At 38.8% G+C, this 16,079-nt stretch overlaps 1 protein-coding gene across 2 annotated transcripts; it reads left to right on the top strand.

Annotated features, from left to right (window-relative positions):
- The first annotated feature begins 13,267 nt into the window (after positions 1–13,267).
- LOC114504744 (spindlin-2) lies at positions 13,268–15,278 on the top strand. 2 transcript variants are annotated; one of them, XM_028522595.2, is made up of 2 exons: positions 13,268–13,643; positions 14,332–15,278. In XM_028522595.2, exon 2 carries the CDS (start codon positions 14,334–14,336, stop codon positions 15,108–15,110), a length of 777 nt encoding a protein of 258 aa, XP_028378396.1. In that variant the 5' UTR covers positions 13,268–13,643; positions 14,332–14,333; the 3' UTR covers positions 15,111–15,278. The 2 variants fall into 2 exon arrangements, with proteins under 2 accessions (XP_028378396.1, XP_035872298.1); XM_036016405.1 differs by having other exon boundaries at positions 13,274–13,643; positions 14,312–15,278.
- Positions 15,279–16,079: the final 801 nt, after the last annotated feature.

The following is a 16,079-nucleotide window of genomic DNA, read 5'->3' as shown; positions in this document are numbered from 1 at the left end:
TAATTCAGTGTGTTGTTTCAGAGATAAGAACTGGTGTCTATGGATTGAAAATATAGGGAACCATATTTCCACTGAAAATAAAAACATTCTGCCATGGAAGAAAAAAAGTATTTTACTGCATGCAAACTAAAAGAAATTAACTATAGTAACAGCAGAACCAAAGATACAGAAATTGACAAATAAATACAACTATATTACAAATAAATGTCATAAGCACTTCAAAAGTAAGAAAAAAGTAAATTGTAATCAGTGACTTTGGAAAACATGATCTTGTCTGAATACTGCCAGGCTAGAGACAAAAAGAACTGTACACTGACATCAATTAGTATTTTGGTTGGTAAATTGGTAAATTTGTTTTTTATGTGAGTATGGATTGGCAATTCTACAACTACTTTGCATGTTCACAGGTTAGACAATTAAGTAAAAATATTGCAGATAATAGGGTCTAAGTTTCTTGCTGCTGTATGAAAATGTTGCAAGTAAGTAAATGAGGAATAATGAAATAAACCCTGTGGTCAAAAGAACACAAAAACCAACCTTAACATGTTCCCAATCATCACAGTGGGAATCATCCGAGTAATAAAATAAATAAGGTAGTTGACGTAGCTCAGTGAATTGAGCGTGGGCTGCGAACCAAAGTGTAGCAGGTTCGATTCCCAGTAAATTAAATAAATAAATAAATAAATAAATAAATAAATAAATAAAATCTTTAAAAATAAGGTAGTTGATTACCCAGAGATTACAAAAATGTCTTTTTTTTAAAGTGTTGAATCTTTTTTTTAAGATTTTATTTATTTATTTTTAGAGAGGAAAGGGAGGGAGATAGAGAGAGACATCAATGTGTGGTTGCTGGGGGTTATGGCCTGCAGCCCAGGCATGTACCCTGGCTGGGAATCAAACCTGGGACACTTTGGTTCCCAGCCTGTGCTCAATCCACTGAGCTATGCCAGCCAGGGCTAAAAATGTCTTTAATTAATACTGATGTTTTTCTTAAAGGTTTTATTTATTTATTTTTAGACAGAGGGGAAGGGTGTGAGAAAGAGAGGGAGAGAAACATCAATGTGTGATTGTCTCTCACATGCCACCTACTGGGGACCTGCCCTGCAACCCAGGCTTGTGCTTTGGCTAGGAATTGAACAAGCGACCCTTTGGTTCTCAGACCAGCACTCGATCCACTGAGCCACACCAGCCACGGCTAATTAATATTGATGTTAATAAATGTTCAAATAAGTAAGTGAGTAAGAGAAAAGGAACACCTCTGCTATTAACCATGAAGAGTTCAATATTTTATCTTAGTACCGAGACAGAGATTGTTATGCTCACCAATATTGGTTTTTCTCCTCTTGCCTCTAAGTATTCACGTAACTTGAATTTTCTAGATCCCTTCCAGTTGGATTGAAACTTTATGTCTGAGTTCTTACCACATAGAATTTTGGTAGAAATCATAGGTGCTATTTATTTATTTATTTATTTATTTAGAGATATTTTATTGTTTATGCTATTACAGATGTCCCAATATTTCCTCTTTGTCTCTGTCCACCCAGCCCCCCCACTTCCTCAGGCAACCCCAAACACATTTCCAAGTACATGGGTCACTCATATATCCTTTGACCCCTTCACCTTCTTTCAACCAGTCCCCATCTTCTTCTGCCCCTCTTACAGCAGTCAGTCTATGACTCTGATTCAGTTTTGGTCCCTAGTTTATTTCGTTCATTAAATTCCACTTATAAGTGAAATCATAGGATATTTGTCTTTCATTGGCTGGTTTATTTCACTTGGTATAATAGTTTCCAGTTCCATCCATGCTATTGCAAAAGGTAAGAGTTCCTCCTTTTTTTATTCACTCCAGGGTAGTATTCCATTTTGTGAGTATACCACAGGTTTTTTATCCACTCATCTACTAATGGGCAATTTGGCTATTTCCAACTCTTAGCTATTGTAAATAGTGCAGTTATGAACATAAAGATGTGTAAGTTCTTTTGTATTGGTATTTCAGGATTTTTAGGATATATTTACAGAAGTGGAATTGCTGGGTCAAAAGGCAGTTCTGTTTTTAATTTTTTGAGGAAACTCAATACTGTTTTCCACAGTGGCTGTACCAGTATGCATTCCCACCAACAGTGCACTAGGGTTCCCTTTTCTCCACAACCTCTCCAACACTTGTTGTTTGTTCACTTATTAATGATAACCATTTTGGCAGGTATGAGGTGATAACTCATTGTGGTTTTAATTTACATCTCTCTGATGATTAGTGATATTGAGTATTTATTCATGTGTATGGGACATCTGTATGACCTCCCTGGAGAAGAGTATATTCAGGTCATTTTCTCATTTTTAAATTAGGTTGTTTGTCTTCCTGATGTGAGTCACATAAGTTCCTTACATATTTTGGAGGTTAAACACTTCTCCAGGGTATTAATGGCAACTATGTTCTCATGTACAGTGGGTTCCTTTTGCATTTTGATGATGGTTTTTGTAGTTGTACAGAAGCTTTTTAATTTGATGTAGTCCCATTTGTTTATTCTTTCCTTTGTTCCCCTTGCCTTGGGAGATATATCAGCAAAAATATTGCTATACAAGATACCTGAAATTCTATTGCCTCTGTTTTCCACTAGGATTTTTATAGTGTAGTGACTTATATTTAAATTTTTTATCTATTTTGACTTTATTCTGGTGTACAGTGTAAGCTGATGGTCTAGTTTCATCTTTTTGCATGTACCAGTCCAGTTCTCCTAGCACCATTTATTGAAGAGACAGTCTTTACTCCATTGTGTGCACTTGCCTCTTTTGTCAAATATTAATTGACCATAGAGACATAGGTTTATTACTGGACTCTCTATTCTGTTCCATTGATCTATGTGTCTGTTCTTATACCAGTACCAGGCTGTTTTTATTATAGTGGACTTGTAGTATAGTTTGATATCAGATATTGTAATCCTTCCAACTTTGCTCTTCTTTCTCAAAATTGCTGAGGTGATTCAGGGTATTTTTTGGTTTGGAATATTTGTTCTATATATGTGAAGTATGCCATTGGTATTTTAATAGGAATGACATTGAATCTATAGATTGCTTTGGGTAGTATGGGCATTTTAATAGTGTTAATTCTTCCTATCCATGAACATGGTACATGCTTCTCCTTATTTGTACCTTCCTTAATTTCTTTCTTCAATGTCCTATAGTTTCCCAAGCACAGGTCTTTTACCTCCTTCATTGAATTTATTCCTGGGTACATAGGTGCCATTTAAAGTCCTGTCTTCTAAAAAGTCTAGAGCTATGCCAAACAATATGGTTGCCTCTAGCCACATATGGCTATTGAGTATCTGAAAGGTGACTAGTCTGAAGTGAGATGTTCTTTAAGTATAAAATACACACTAAAAAACATAAGTTTAAATGTATCACTAATAATATATATTAATTGTACATTGAAGTTATACTACTTTGGGCATGTTGAGTTTAATATATTATTAAATTTATTTTTACCTGTTTCAAACAGGTAATGTAACAATAATTAATATATTTTAATGCAATAATTAATACACTTTAAACTACACATGTCACTCATCTATTTTTTTCAGCTTTGAGATATAATTGACATATAACATGTAACTTTAAGGTATACAATGTAATGATTTTATATATGTACACATTGCAAAATGATTACTACAACAAAGTTGAGTAAAAATATTCATCACCTCACAGTTACATGTTTTTGTGTATTTATGTTACAGAACACAACAAGGGGGGCCTGGGATGATATACTATTATTGAAAGAAGGCCCCGGGTCCGTTATGCCCGCCACCAAAGGAAAGATGTCTCTCAGTGCCAGAGATTTGTGAAAAGGAAAGGAAATGTTTACTTAATGCTATACTAACTTAAAGTAGTGACCTAATGTCTTTACTAAAATCCCAAAGTCCCTTAAAAGACCCACAAACACACAGTCCTTCCTTCCTTCCCCCTTTGCCCAGTCCAGAGTACCGTATCTCAGGAAAGGAAATAGAAGTCCATGGCTCAGGCAGTCTTCTAGTTCTTCCCAGTTAGTACTCCCTCTCGACTGGGAGACCTCCCTGGGTTCCCGACACCCTCGGCTGAGTCGCCGGGATCTCTGCTAAAACCAGGTGGTGGTTCCCCCTTCTAAAGCTGTGGGGGTCCCCACTCTGCCAGGCCACGTGGTTCTCTTCTCCCGGGCTGCCGCGTGGTTCCCTCTCTCTGGGATGCGGGAGTCTCCACTCCGTCAAGTCCACGTGGTTCTTCCCCCTAAAGCAGCATGGCTCTCCTCCTCAGGGCTGCACAGGGCTCTCTTCCTCAATGGCCGCCAAACCTGGGTTTTTAAATCCCTGCAGCCAATCTTCCTCTGCAGCCTCATTTCCGACTCCTCCCACACTCGGCTTCACATGCCAGAACTCGTATCCTTCCAGCTTTACTGGGCTGCCATCATGAGTCTGGGCAGGCGTGGCCCCATGTCCTGGAGCCAATCCTCTCTGAGCTCCCACGAAGGCGCTGTAACACAGGGGACCTGCCCCCCCCCCCCCCCGCCCAGTTACATCTAGGTGGGGAAGTTACTTCTGGGTGGGGAAGTTACTTCTGTTCCCCTGTCTTAGAGCTGATCACAGCTACTTAACATATCTATGCAACCAGCCAAAGGCTATAGATATGTTAAATGACCAACCCAGAGGTTAGCTGCAAGGCTGTTGCTATGCAAAACAGCTCTCAATGGCCCTGCTTCATTTGTCCCTTCCCCCAACCCACACCCTGGGGTGGGGTATGGAGACATCTTAAAATCTCCTGGACACCTTAAGTTCTGGGCCGCATTTCAAATGCCTATTTGGGGTCCCCCCTCTTGGCTGCACCCTGTAACATTTATGTGATGAGAATTTTTGAAACCTAGTCACTTAGCAACTTTCAAATATATAATACATAATATATTAACCATGCTGCACTTTACATTCTCAGAACTTATTCATTTTTTCACCGGAAGCTTGTACCCTTTGACCAACTTTATCCATTTCTCCACCCACAACTACCTACATCCCTGGCAATCACTAATTTGTTCTCTGTTTCTATGAGTTTGAGTTTCTTAGATTTCATATAAAAGTAAAATTACACAGCATTTGTATTTCTCCTGCTTATTTCACTTATCATAATGCCTTCAAGGTCCATCCCTGTTGTCACAAGCGTCCTTATTTTTTATGGCTGAATAATATTTAATTAAATATATATATACACACACACACACACACACACACACACATACACAATCACATCTTATACATTCAGCCATCAGTGGACACTTAGGTTGTCTCCATGTCTTAGCTATTGTAAGTAGTGTCACAATGAACATAGGGTTGCAGATATCTCTTTGAGATAATGATTTATTTACTTTAAATGTATTCCCAGAAGTGGAATTGCTGAATCATAAGATTGTTCTATTTTTAAATTTTTGAGGAACTTCCATATTTTGTCTTAGTGCTGTTACCAATTTACATTCCCACCAACCATGAACAAGGGTTCCCCTTTCTCCATACCCTTGCCAGCACTTGTTATTGCTTGTCTTTTTTTATAATAGCCATTCTAACAGGTACGAAGTGATATCTCATTTTAGTTTTGATTTGCATTTTTTATTATTAGTGATATTATCTTTTTATGTACCAGTTGGCTATTTAAATATTTTCTTTGGAAAAATGTTCACTCATTTCCTTTGCCAATTTTTATTTGGATTGTTTTTGTTTTTGCTTGTACTCTTGAGTTCCATGAGCTCCTTACATGTCCTGGAGATGAACCTCTTAGTAGGTAGGTGTTTTGCAAATGTTTTCTCCTAATCTATATATTGCCTTTCCTTTTTTGTTGATTGTTAATTTTCATGTGCATAGCCTTTAGGTTTAATGTAGTCCCTCTTGTTGATTTTTACTTTTGTTGTTGTGCTTTGAGTGATATATCTATAAAATAATCACTAAGACCAATGTCAATGAAGTTTTTCTTATGTTTTCTTTAATCCATTTTGAGTGCATTTTTATTAACAGTGTAAGGTAGAGGTCCAGTTTCATTCTTTGGACATGAATGTCCAGTTTCTCTGGCACCATTTATTTTTTAAAATAGTTTATTTATTTATTTTTTAGAGAGGGAAGGGAGGGAGATAGAGAGAGAGAGAATCATCAATGTGTGGTTGCTGGGGGTCATGGCCTGCAACCCAGGCATGTACCCTGACTGGGATTCGAACCTGTGACACTTTGGTTCGCAGCCTGCGCTCAATTCAATGAGCTATGCCAGCCAGGGCTTACCATTTATTTTTTAATTAATTTATATTGTTGTTTAATTACAGTTGTCCCCATTTCCCCCCATTACTCTCGCCTGCTCTACGCACACCCCAACTCCCACATTCAATCCTCCCCACCTGTTGTCTTTCTCTATGGGTCCTTAGTACATGTTCCTTGACTTGACCCTTGCCCTTCTTTCCCTGTTACCCCCTCTTTCCTCCTTCGTGGTTACTGTCAGTTTGTTCTTCATTTCCATGTTTCTGGTTCTATTTTGCTTGCTTGTTTCTTTTGTTGATTAGGTTCCACTCATAGGTGAGATCATATGGTATTTGTCTTTTGCCACCTGGCTTATTTCACTTAGCATAATGTTCTATAATTAAGAGACTGTCTTTTCTCAACTGAGTATTCTTGATTTCCTTGTACACATAACTTATCTTAAAATTTCCATTGGATGGTGCTACACTAGAAAATTCCTCCTACCTTTCCCTTTCTTCAGTTGTTGGCCAGCTAGATGGAGAATATCTAGTGAAGGATCATGAAGTCATTGAAAATCGCTGAGGTTTGATGAGACTGAGGTGCCCTTTTCCTTGAATTAGCAATTTTAGTAACTCTGCTCACTGACTGGAAACACCTGCATTGAACTATTTCATGTGTGAGAAATTTTTTCATATTACATGAATAATATTGGGATGGTGTTTGTAAAAGAAGTAAACATGAACTAATAATGCAAGTAGCATAGGAAAGAGTTGATGAAAATAAAGAGGATATGGGTATTGAAGTAGGTATTTTAAGTGAGGTCTGCATGTTAGCTCTCATCATGAATATAAGGAACAGAGAATTAAGATAGTGGAAAAGAGCACTGGCTGGTGTGATGCAGTGGACTGAGTGCTGGTCTGCGAAGCAGAGGGTTGCTAGTGTGATTCCCAGTCAGGGCACATGCCTGGGTTGCAGGCCAGGTCCCCAGGAGGGGATGTGTGAGAGGCAACCACACATTGATGTTTCTCTCCTTCTCTTTCTCCTTCCTTTCCCCTCTCTGAAAATAAATAAATAATTTTTTTAAAAAAGAAGTAATGCAAGTTCAAAGTTCTGGAAGTGGGAGAACATTTTGCTTGTTCAAGGAGCACCAACAATGCCAACGTAGAAGGAGCTCAGTTAGATGATAGGTTGAACCATTTGGGATAACTGATATTTTACCTAATGTGGCTTATGAAAATAGAAATTTTATACTCATATACTTCAATGTGATACCTGAGAATAATAGTAAGTAATATCAGAAAGATAACAGAATAGGGGCAGGAGCTGGGCCATGTACAGTCTTGTAAGAAACTCTAGGTACTTTGGCTTTTCCTCTAAATGAAACTGGGAGCCATTGTAGGTTTTGACTGATATATGAGATCAGAATATAAAAGGACATGAGTACAAGCAATCAATCTAGTAAGGAGGCCTTTGCAATAAACTGGTTATAGAATGAGGATGATTCCAATTAGGGTAGTAATAGTGAAAATGTTTAAAATGGTCATTTTTGGGACAAATTTTGAAAGTAAGGCCAACATAATCATGACAAATTAGATGAGGGCTATGATAAAGATTTACATTCAATTCATACCGTAAGCAAATGGAAAGATGGAGTTTCTATTTACTATGATGGGAAAGTAGGTCTGCAGGTAAAGCAGGTTTTAGGGGAAATATAACACTCTCAGAATGGATATATTGACTTTGTTAGGCAGCCCCATGGAGAGGTTAAGTAGGTAACTGAATTTATAAGTCTGGAGTGCAGAGAGAGGTCAGCTGAAACATACAAATTCGAGACTCTACAACTCATAGATGACATTTAAAGCCATAAGCCTGGATGAAATAACCAAGGGAGAGAGTGTAGATAGAGAAGATGTCCACAGACTGAAACCAGGGACACAGCAAAATTAAGAGATGGGCATAATAAAGAGGAATGAATAAAAAAGACAAAGAAATAGCCAGTGAGTTACCAGAAAAACCTGGAGTGTAGGATCCTCAAAGTCAAATAAAAAAGCTTGTATTGAAAAATGGATGATCAAAGGCTGCTGATTAATAAACAATGAAGGAGAAAAAATAATGAAAATTAGAGGTCATTGAAGACCTTAAGAGCAGTTTTATGGAATGCTGGGGGAATAGGCAGGGGAACCAGACTAGAATAGGAAGAGGGTTTAGAGACACAATGAAAGGGAAAAAATCATAATAGATAAGCAACTCTTTCAAGTTTTAATGCAAAACAGAAGAGAAAAATAAGGTAGCCACTGGAAGAGTAAGTGTAATCCAAAGAGAGTATTTTTGAGAAGGGAAAAGTAACAGTGTTTTTTATGCTGAATGCTTGATGCAAAAATAAGAAAGTTGTAGAAAATAGAAAAAATATGGCAAAATTTATGCTTTGAAATTTTCACCAATATTAACATACTTCATCTCATTTAAGACAAAGTTTCACAGAAAGGACAAAAATCACATGATCATATTAATAGATTAGAAAAAGCATTTGATAAGGTACAGCACCCATTTATGATAAAAAACACTCAGCAAAGTAGGAGTAGAGGGATCATACCTCAACATAATAAAGGCCATATATGAGAAACCTACAGCCAACATCATATTCAATGGGCAAAAACTAAAACTTTCTCACTAAGATCAAGAACAAGACAACGATGTCCGTTTTCACCACTTCTATTCAACATAGTATTGGAAGTTCTAGACACAGCGATCAGACAAGAAAAAGAAATAAATAAAAGGCATCCAAATTGGAAAGGAGGAAGTAAAACTGTCACTTTTTGCAGATGACATGATAGTGTACATATAAAACACTATAGACTACACGAAAAACTACTCGATCTAATAAGTGAATTTGGCAAAGCAGTAGAATACAAACTCAGTATTCAGAAATCAAAGGCATTTTTGTACACCAACAACAAAATATCAGAAACAGAAATCAGGAAAAAATCCCATTTGATATAGCAACAAGAAAAATAATGTGCCTAGGAATAAAACTAACCAAGGAGGTAAAAGACCTGTACTCAGAAAACTACACAACACTGAAGAAAGAAATTAAGGAAGACATAAATAAATGGAAGCATATACTGTATTCATGGACTAGAAGAACTATCATCATCAAAATGTCCATATTACCCAGAGTGATTTATAGATTCAATGCAATCCCTATTAAGGTACCAATGACATATTTCACAGATATAGAACAAAGGTTTCAAAAATTTATGTGGAACAATAAACGAACTTTAACAGCCTCAGCAATTTTGAGAGAGAAGAACAAAGTAGGAGGGATCACATTACCTCATATCAAACTATACTACAAGACTGCTTTAATTAAAATAGTCTGGTACCAGCATACAAACACACACATAGATCAATGGAACAGAATAGAGAGCTCAGAAATGAACCAATGTCTCTATGGTGAATTAATATTCAACAAAGGGGGCAGGAGCATTAAGTGGAGTAAAAATAACCTCTTCAACAAATGGTGTTGGGAGATCTGGGAAGCCACATGCAAAATAATGAAACTCAACCACCAACTTACACCATACACAAAAATAAAATCAAGATGGATAATACACTTCAATATAAGTCCTGACACCTTAAAAGTCCTAGAGGAAAACATAGGCAAGAAAATTTCAGACATTCTACTAAGCAATATTTTCATCCATTCCACCCATAGAGCAAAGAATATAAAAGAAAGAATAAATAAATGGGACTACATTAAATTAAAAAGCTTCTGCACAGCTAAAGAGAACATCAGCAGAATGAAAAGGGAACCAACTGTTTGGGGAAACATATTTGCCAATGATACCTCAGACAATGGTTTGATCTCCAAACTATATAAAGAACTCATGTGACTCCACACTAGGAAGACAAACAATCCAACTGAAAAATGGGCAAAGGACCTGAACAGACACTTCTCCAAGGAGGACATACAGAAGACTCAGAGACATATGAAAGGATGGCCAGCATCACTAGCCATCAGAGAGATGCAAGTTAAAACCACTATGAGATACCATTTCACACAGGTCAGAATGGTCATCATTAACAAATCAACAAACAACAAGTGCTGATGAGGTTGTGGAGAAAAGGGAACCCTAGTACACTGCTGGTGGGAATGCAGACTGGCACATCCACTGTGGAAAGCAGTATGGAATTTCCTCAAAAAACCTGAAAACGGAACTGCCTTTTGACCCTGTAATTCCATTGCTGGGATTATATCCTAAGAATCCTGAAATACCAATTCAAAGAACCTATGCACCGCTATGTTCATAGCAGTGTTATTTATAATATCCAAGTTCTGGAAACAGCCTGCATGTGCCCACATGTAAATGAGTGGATCAAAATATTATGGTACATTTATACAGTGGAATACTACACAGCAGAGAGAAAGAAGCTCCTACATTTTGTTACAGCATGGATGTAACTGGAGAGTATTATGATAAGTGAATTAGGCCAGGTAGTGAAAGATAAATAGCATATGATTTCACCTATAAGTAGAACCTAATCAACAAAACAAACAAGCGAGGAAAAAAGAATCCGAGACATGGAAATAAAGAACAAACTGACAGTAACCAGAGGGGAGGAGGGAGGGTGATAATGGGGAAAGAAGAAGAAGGGTCAAGTCAAGGAACATGTATAAAAGACCAGTGGACAAAGACAATGGATGGGGAGGTTTGAATGTGGGAGATGGGCTGTGAGTAGGGCAGGGGAGAGTAATGGGAGGGGAATAGGGACAACTATAGTTGAACAATAAGAAAAAGAAACTTAAAATTAAAAAAAGACAAAGCATTTTACATATGTTGTCATAAAAAGTAGCATCCTATTATTTCCATTTGCTTTCTTTAGTTTTTCTCCTTTTCTTAGTTTTTCATATTTTAACATCTCTAAAATTGTTCTGTGTCTAACAATTAATGCCTTATCTTAGTTGACTTGGTGGTCATTTTCTTTTTTTATTGGCACACAAAAAAGTGTGTCTCAAAAGTAATAGTATGTTACACTCAGTGATATTCAAAATATATTTTCTATGGGTACATACGAAGGCAAAAAAGAAAACTCATAACAAGGATACCAATCAGGGGGAACAACTGTGGTTATGAAGGTTTGTAAATTTTTGTGTACAATATTCCAATAATTTAAATGGAATAGATACTAATATTTTATGTGTAAATTAAATTTTTACATAGAATATGTGCAACTGGCTAACTTTAGAGTCAATGATATATAAGGGAATAAAAAAAAGATGAGCAATTTAAAAGCAATATGTGAAAAGAAACTCACACTACAGAAATACTGAATGGCCAAAAAACAAGAAAATAAGTTGAAAGTCACCAATAATCAGAAAAATGTAATGAGCTGCCATTCCTCACTATTTTTGCACATACCAGAAAGATGATATATATCAAGAGCTGTCTAGAAGATGAGGAGAAGGAATATCTATAATGTTGAGTATACCATAATTTGGTACAGCCAATCAATGTAGCAATTTGATACCATTTATGAACTTTGAAGAGCTTGTACATACAACTCAATATTTCTTCTTTTAGTGCATATACTATAGCAATTCTGGGACAAGTACAGGAAGATATTATTGTAGCATTATTTTTAAAAATGAAATTTGAAATGAATGAAAATGATATCAAAAGTGGAATGGACACTTAACAATGTTGTTCAATGGATGACAAAATGTCATATCTTCGAGAGTTTGAAGGTGGCAAGAAATCTCAGAAATACAACACAGATAAATTTTTTTAAATATGCAGTAATAAAAGTAAGATTCAGAAAAATAGCATACCTTTGGTAAAACTAAGTTTAAAATAAAGCATAGGCAAGTTAGATTGAGGAACATCAGAGTTCTATTTCAGGTTTGTTGACAATGTAATCATTAAGAAAATGCATTTTCTTGAATATCCTAAGTGTAGACTTACATAGTAAAAAAAGGTTCTAGAAAATATTGTTTAACTAAATACACTCTTGGCTATAACGTGTAGAGATATCATATTCTTACATCAGGGTCATAATGACTCAGTGCCATACACCAGAAATGTCAAGTATAGGCAATTAAAAAAGAATTATTATTTTCCCCCAAGAGTATGTGGTAATTACCATTCAGAATGTACATTTTAAAAATAAATGAGACAGAAAATGTATAGTATTCATTTGTGTGTGTGTACGGTTGTCAGAATACACAAAAACGAATAATGGATATTAACATTAGAGAAGGAGAAGGGAATAAGAACAGGGCTTGAGGATAATAGAAAATTAAATTTTATTGTTAATAATTTATTTCTACTTTTAAATACTTCAGTAAAAACAGGTAAAATTAATTTTTATTGGAGAATAGTACATTTAATATTGCTATAGACACTGTGTCTTCAAAGTACCATAACAATGACTTTACGAATAATTTTTAACAAATGATTTTTCAAAATGATCTGAGATTTCTAAGAGATTAGAAAAAAGGAAGAGGAAATAATGAGTGTTAAGGTTTTGCTGTTGAGTTCTGGCAAATGAGAAGTGGATTATTTTCTTCAAGTGAATTTTCTGAATTTTACAGTGTCTACATTGTGCATGTAGTTCTTTTTATCAATCGGGGGGGGGAATAAAAGGAAAAAATATATATTCAAGAAATAAAGCCTGGGAATGACCAGAGTAAAAATTTCCTAGGGTTTGGGTCAAGATGGCAGACTAAGCACTAGTGCATTTCTCTCATTCCACCACAAATCCCTTTAAATGACAAGGAAAGACAGGTTTGTGAATATAAAGAATACCTCCAGTAAAGCACTGGGTAAAGGAAAGGGCAAATTCCTAGATGGAAAACAGATGGGGCAGGGGCACAGATGTGGGGGTTGGGTGGAGTGGGGGTGGGGAGTCTGGGGCCCCTGTACTGGAGAAAGGGAGGCTGGGTGGCTGGGAGTGGGGGTGGTTGTGCTCTGGATTTTGGAAAGGGGCGGGTCCAGGAGGGGACGGGCACTTCCCAAGCCCCGGGCAGAGGTGGGCGTGAGAGTTGGGGGAGGGGGGCGCACGTTGTTTGGCAGGAAGAGGAGGCCTCCCTCCTGGCAGGAAGCTGCGCTACGGAAGGAGGGAGGAGACTGCTGCAGCAGTAGCTGCTGGTGGGATCCTGATGTGGCAGAGGGGTGTCTGCCGCCGTCCTGGAGGCAGAGAGCCCGTGAGCACAGTGCTGGAGACACAGCCATCATCCTCTTGGCGTGCCTGGCCGCCTCCTAGACACGCTCCTCGTCTACGGATTCTCTCCAAACAGCTTTAGCAAGCTCCCGGCTCGGCGCCTGCTGAGCCTCTTTCCACACAGGCTCACAGCGCAGGCAGGAACAACGTGTCTGATTTGGACACGTGAGGCCCGCGATCGCCGGACGCGGGAAGGTGGGCACTGGACTAGAAAACGGGAGGATGGGGGTTAGTTTGTGTCATGCAGGACAGTTGGGGTAACTTCTGGGGTGGGACATGAGAAATACTTGAGAAGAGTGACTTGGGCACTTGCGGTGAGAGTGAGGAGCCGAAAATCACCTGGTTGGTGTGCAAAGGTGGCCAGAAAGGGAAATAGGTTTCCTGTGGGCTCCCAGCGGGAAAATGGGGATGAACAGTAAGGAGATGAAGGAAAGAGGGATGAACTCCAGGCAGAAGGCATTATTATGGGGAGCAAGAGGGATGAAGAGCAGGCTGCGATGGGCAAGGGACATATGGACTACACTAGTGGAAATGGGACAGATGGAGAGAGGTCTAAGAAATGATGAATACTTGTGTTTGGTGTGGGGACTCTAAGATAGCAACAAAAGGTCAAGCAGTATGCAAAGGACCCTGATCTCTACTGCTGGGGCCTCAATCAAAACAACCACCACCTCTCTAAAACTCCATCGGAGTCAAAGGAGCCTGGAGTGGGGGCACTGCAGGCAAACGTCCATAATATATTGATAACCAGCATTCCTGTTAGACATATCTAAATAATTTGGGTGGCAGTGTACCTAGTGCCCAGGGATTTTGTGATAGAGAAAAAAATTTCATGCCATAATACACTAAATGTTTCTCCCTAGCCTTCTTTCTCCACCTGCAGGTATGAAGACCCCCCCCAAAAAGGAAGCTGCAGGACAAGAAACCAGAGAAAATGTCAGTCGCCACACTGGATCTGCAAATATGAGGAAGAAAAAATCCTCTCAAAAGAAGCACAGGGGCAGACCTTCATCCCAGCCCCGCAGGAACCTCGTGGGCTGCAGAATTTCACATGGATGGAAGGAAGGCGATGAGCCCATCACCCAGTGGAAAGGAACCGTTCTGGATCAGGTGCCTATAAATCCTTCTCTTTATCTGGTGAAATATGACGGAATTGACTGTGTCTATGGACTGGAACTTCACAAAGATGAAAGGATTTTAAAGCTTAAAATCCTTCCTGATAAGGTGCCATTTTCTAGAGTCAGAGATTTGCACCTTGCAAATACCATAATTGGTAAAGCTGTGGAACATATTTTTGAGGGTGAGCATGGTTCTAAGGATGAATGGAGAGGGATGGTCTTAGCCCAAGCACCAATCATGAAAGCCTGGTTTTATATCACCTATGAGAAAGATCCTGTCTTGTACATGTACCAGCTTCTAGATGATTACAAAGAAGGAGACCTCCGTATCATGCCAGAGTCCAGTGAGTCTCCTCCAGCAGAGAGGGAACCAGAAGGAGTTGTAGATGGCCTGATAGGTAAACATGTGGAATATACCAAAGAAGATGGCTCCAAACGGACAGGCAAGGTCATTCACCAAGTCAAAGCCAAACCCTCTGTGTATTTCATCAAGTTTGATGATGACTTCCATATCTATGTCTATGATTTGGTGAAAAAGTCCTAACTCTTAGGGTACAATTGGCCACATTTTTGGAGATAATGTGTGGCTTGGAGACACACAAAAAATGTAACTTTTTAATGTATAGAAAGCTTTAGAGTCCCTACTAACCAACATCATTGCCAGCATAAATTGTTGATTTGTTCTGAAAAATACAAATGTATATGGACATGACATGTGTGGAAGGACTTTTTCATGTTAAATATATATGATCATGTTTGGTGGATGGGGTATGAAAGGAAGAGACAGCTGTAAATTCAGGCTGTGAACAAAGTTCAGCTAGTATCATAATCAGTCATCTAAAAATGGAACAGGGCTTAGCCGGCCTGGTCTTGGGAGGAGGGAGGAGAAGGAACTAGAGATGGGCTGTGGGGGGAGGGGAAAGAGGAGGTGACTGCTCAGGAAGAGGTGGGGAGGGGCCAGAAATGGGAGTCTCCTGGGTGAGGAATGTCTTAGGAGGGGGAGGCACCCAACTGGAAGGAGGTAAAGAACAAAGGAGGGAGAGGGAGATCTTGGGGTTTAGAGGACAACACAGAATACATTGAGTGGGGTGGGGGGTGCACAGAGAAGCTCAGGAGTCCAGAGCAAGGGGGAGAAAGACGATGCTGTCAGGGATTTGGGGAGAGGCTAAAGGATACTCAAAGAGAGGGTCTATGCCTTTGTGAGGGGCCAAAGCAGCAGGGACACTGAGGAGGGAGGAATTCTAAGAAGAAAGACTGACCCAGGGAGTGAGAATGCAGAAAAAGAGGTGTTGGGCAGGGGGGCCCATGAGAGATGGGAATGTGCAGGGAAAAGTTGGACTTCTGACAGTATCCACAATGCTGTCCCTGCCTCTGTGCACAAAAGATGTGGCAAATGTCAAAGAAACCAGATGGATTGACAGGGATGACTCAAGTGTTAAGCAGCAGCCAAGTTTATACCTAAAACTTTTATTTCAGGGAACTCATGCCACAGTGCAAAGCAGAACCCCCAACC

Source organism: Phyllostomus discolor, chromosome X, assembly GCF_004126475.2.
Source record: "Phyllostomus discolor isolate MPI-MPIP mPhyDis1 chromosome X, mPhyDis1.pri.v3, whole genome shotgun sequence".
Classification (NCBI taxonomy): domain Eukaryota; kingdom Metazoa; phylum Chordata; class Mammalia; order Chiroptera; family Phyllostomidae; genus Phyllostomus; species Phyllostomus discolor.
Note: the sequence above shows the minus strand (reverse complement) of the source record. Positions and strands in the feature narration are given on the sequence as shown.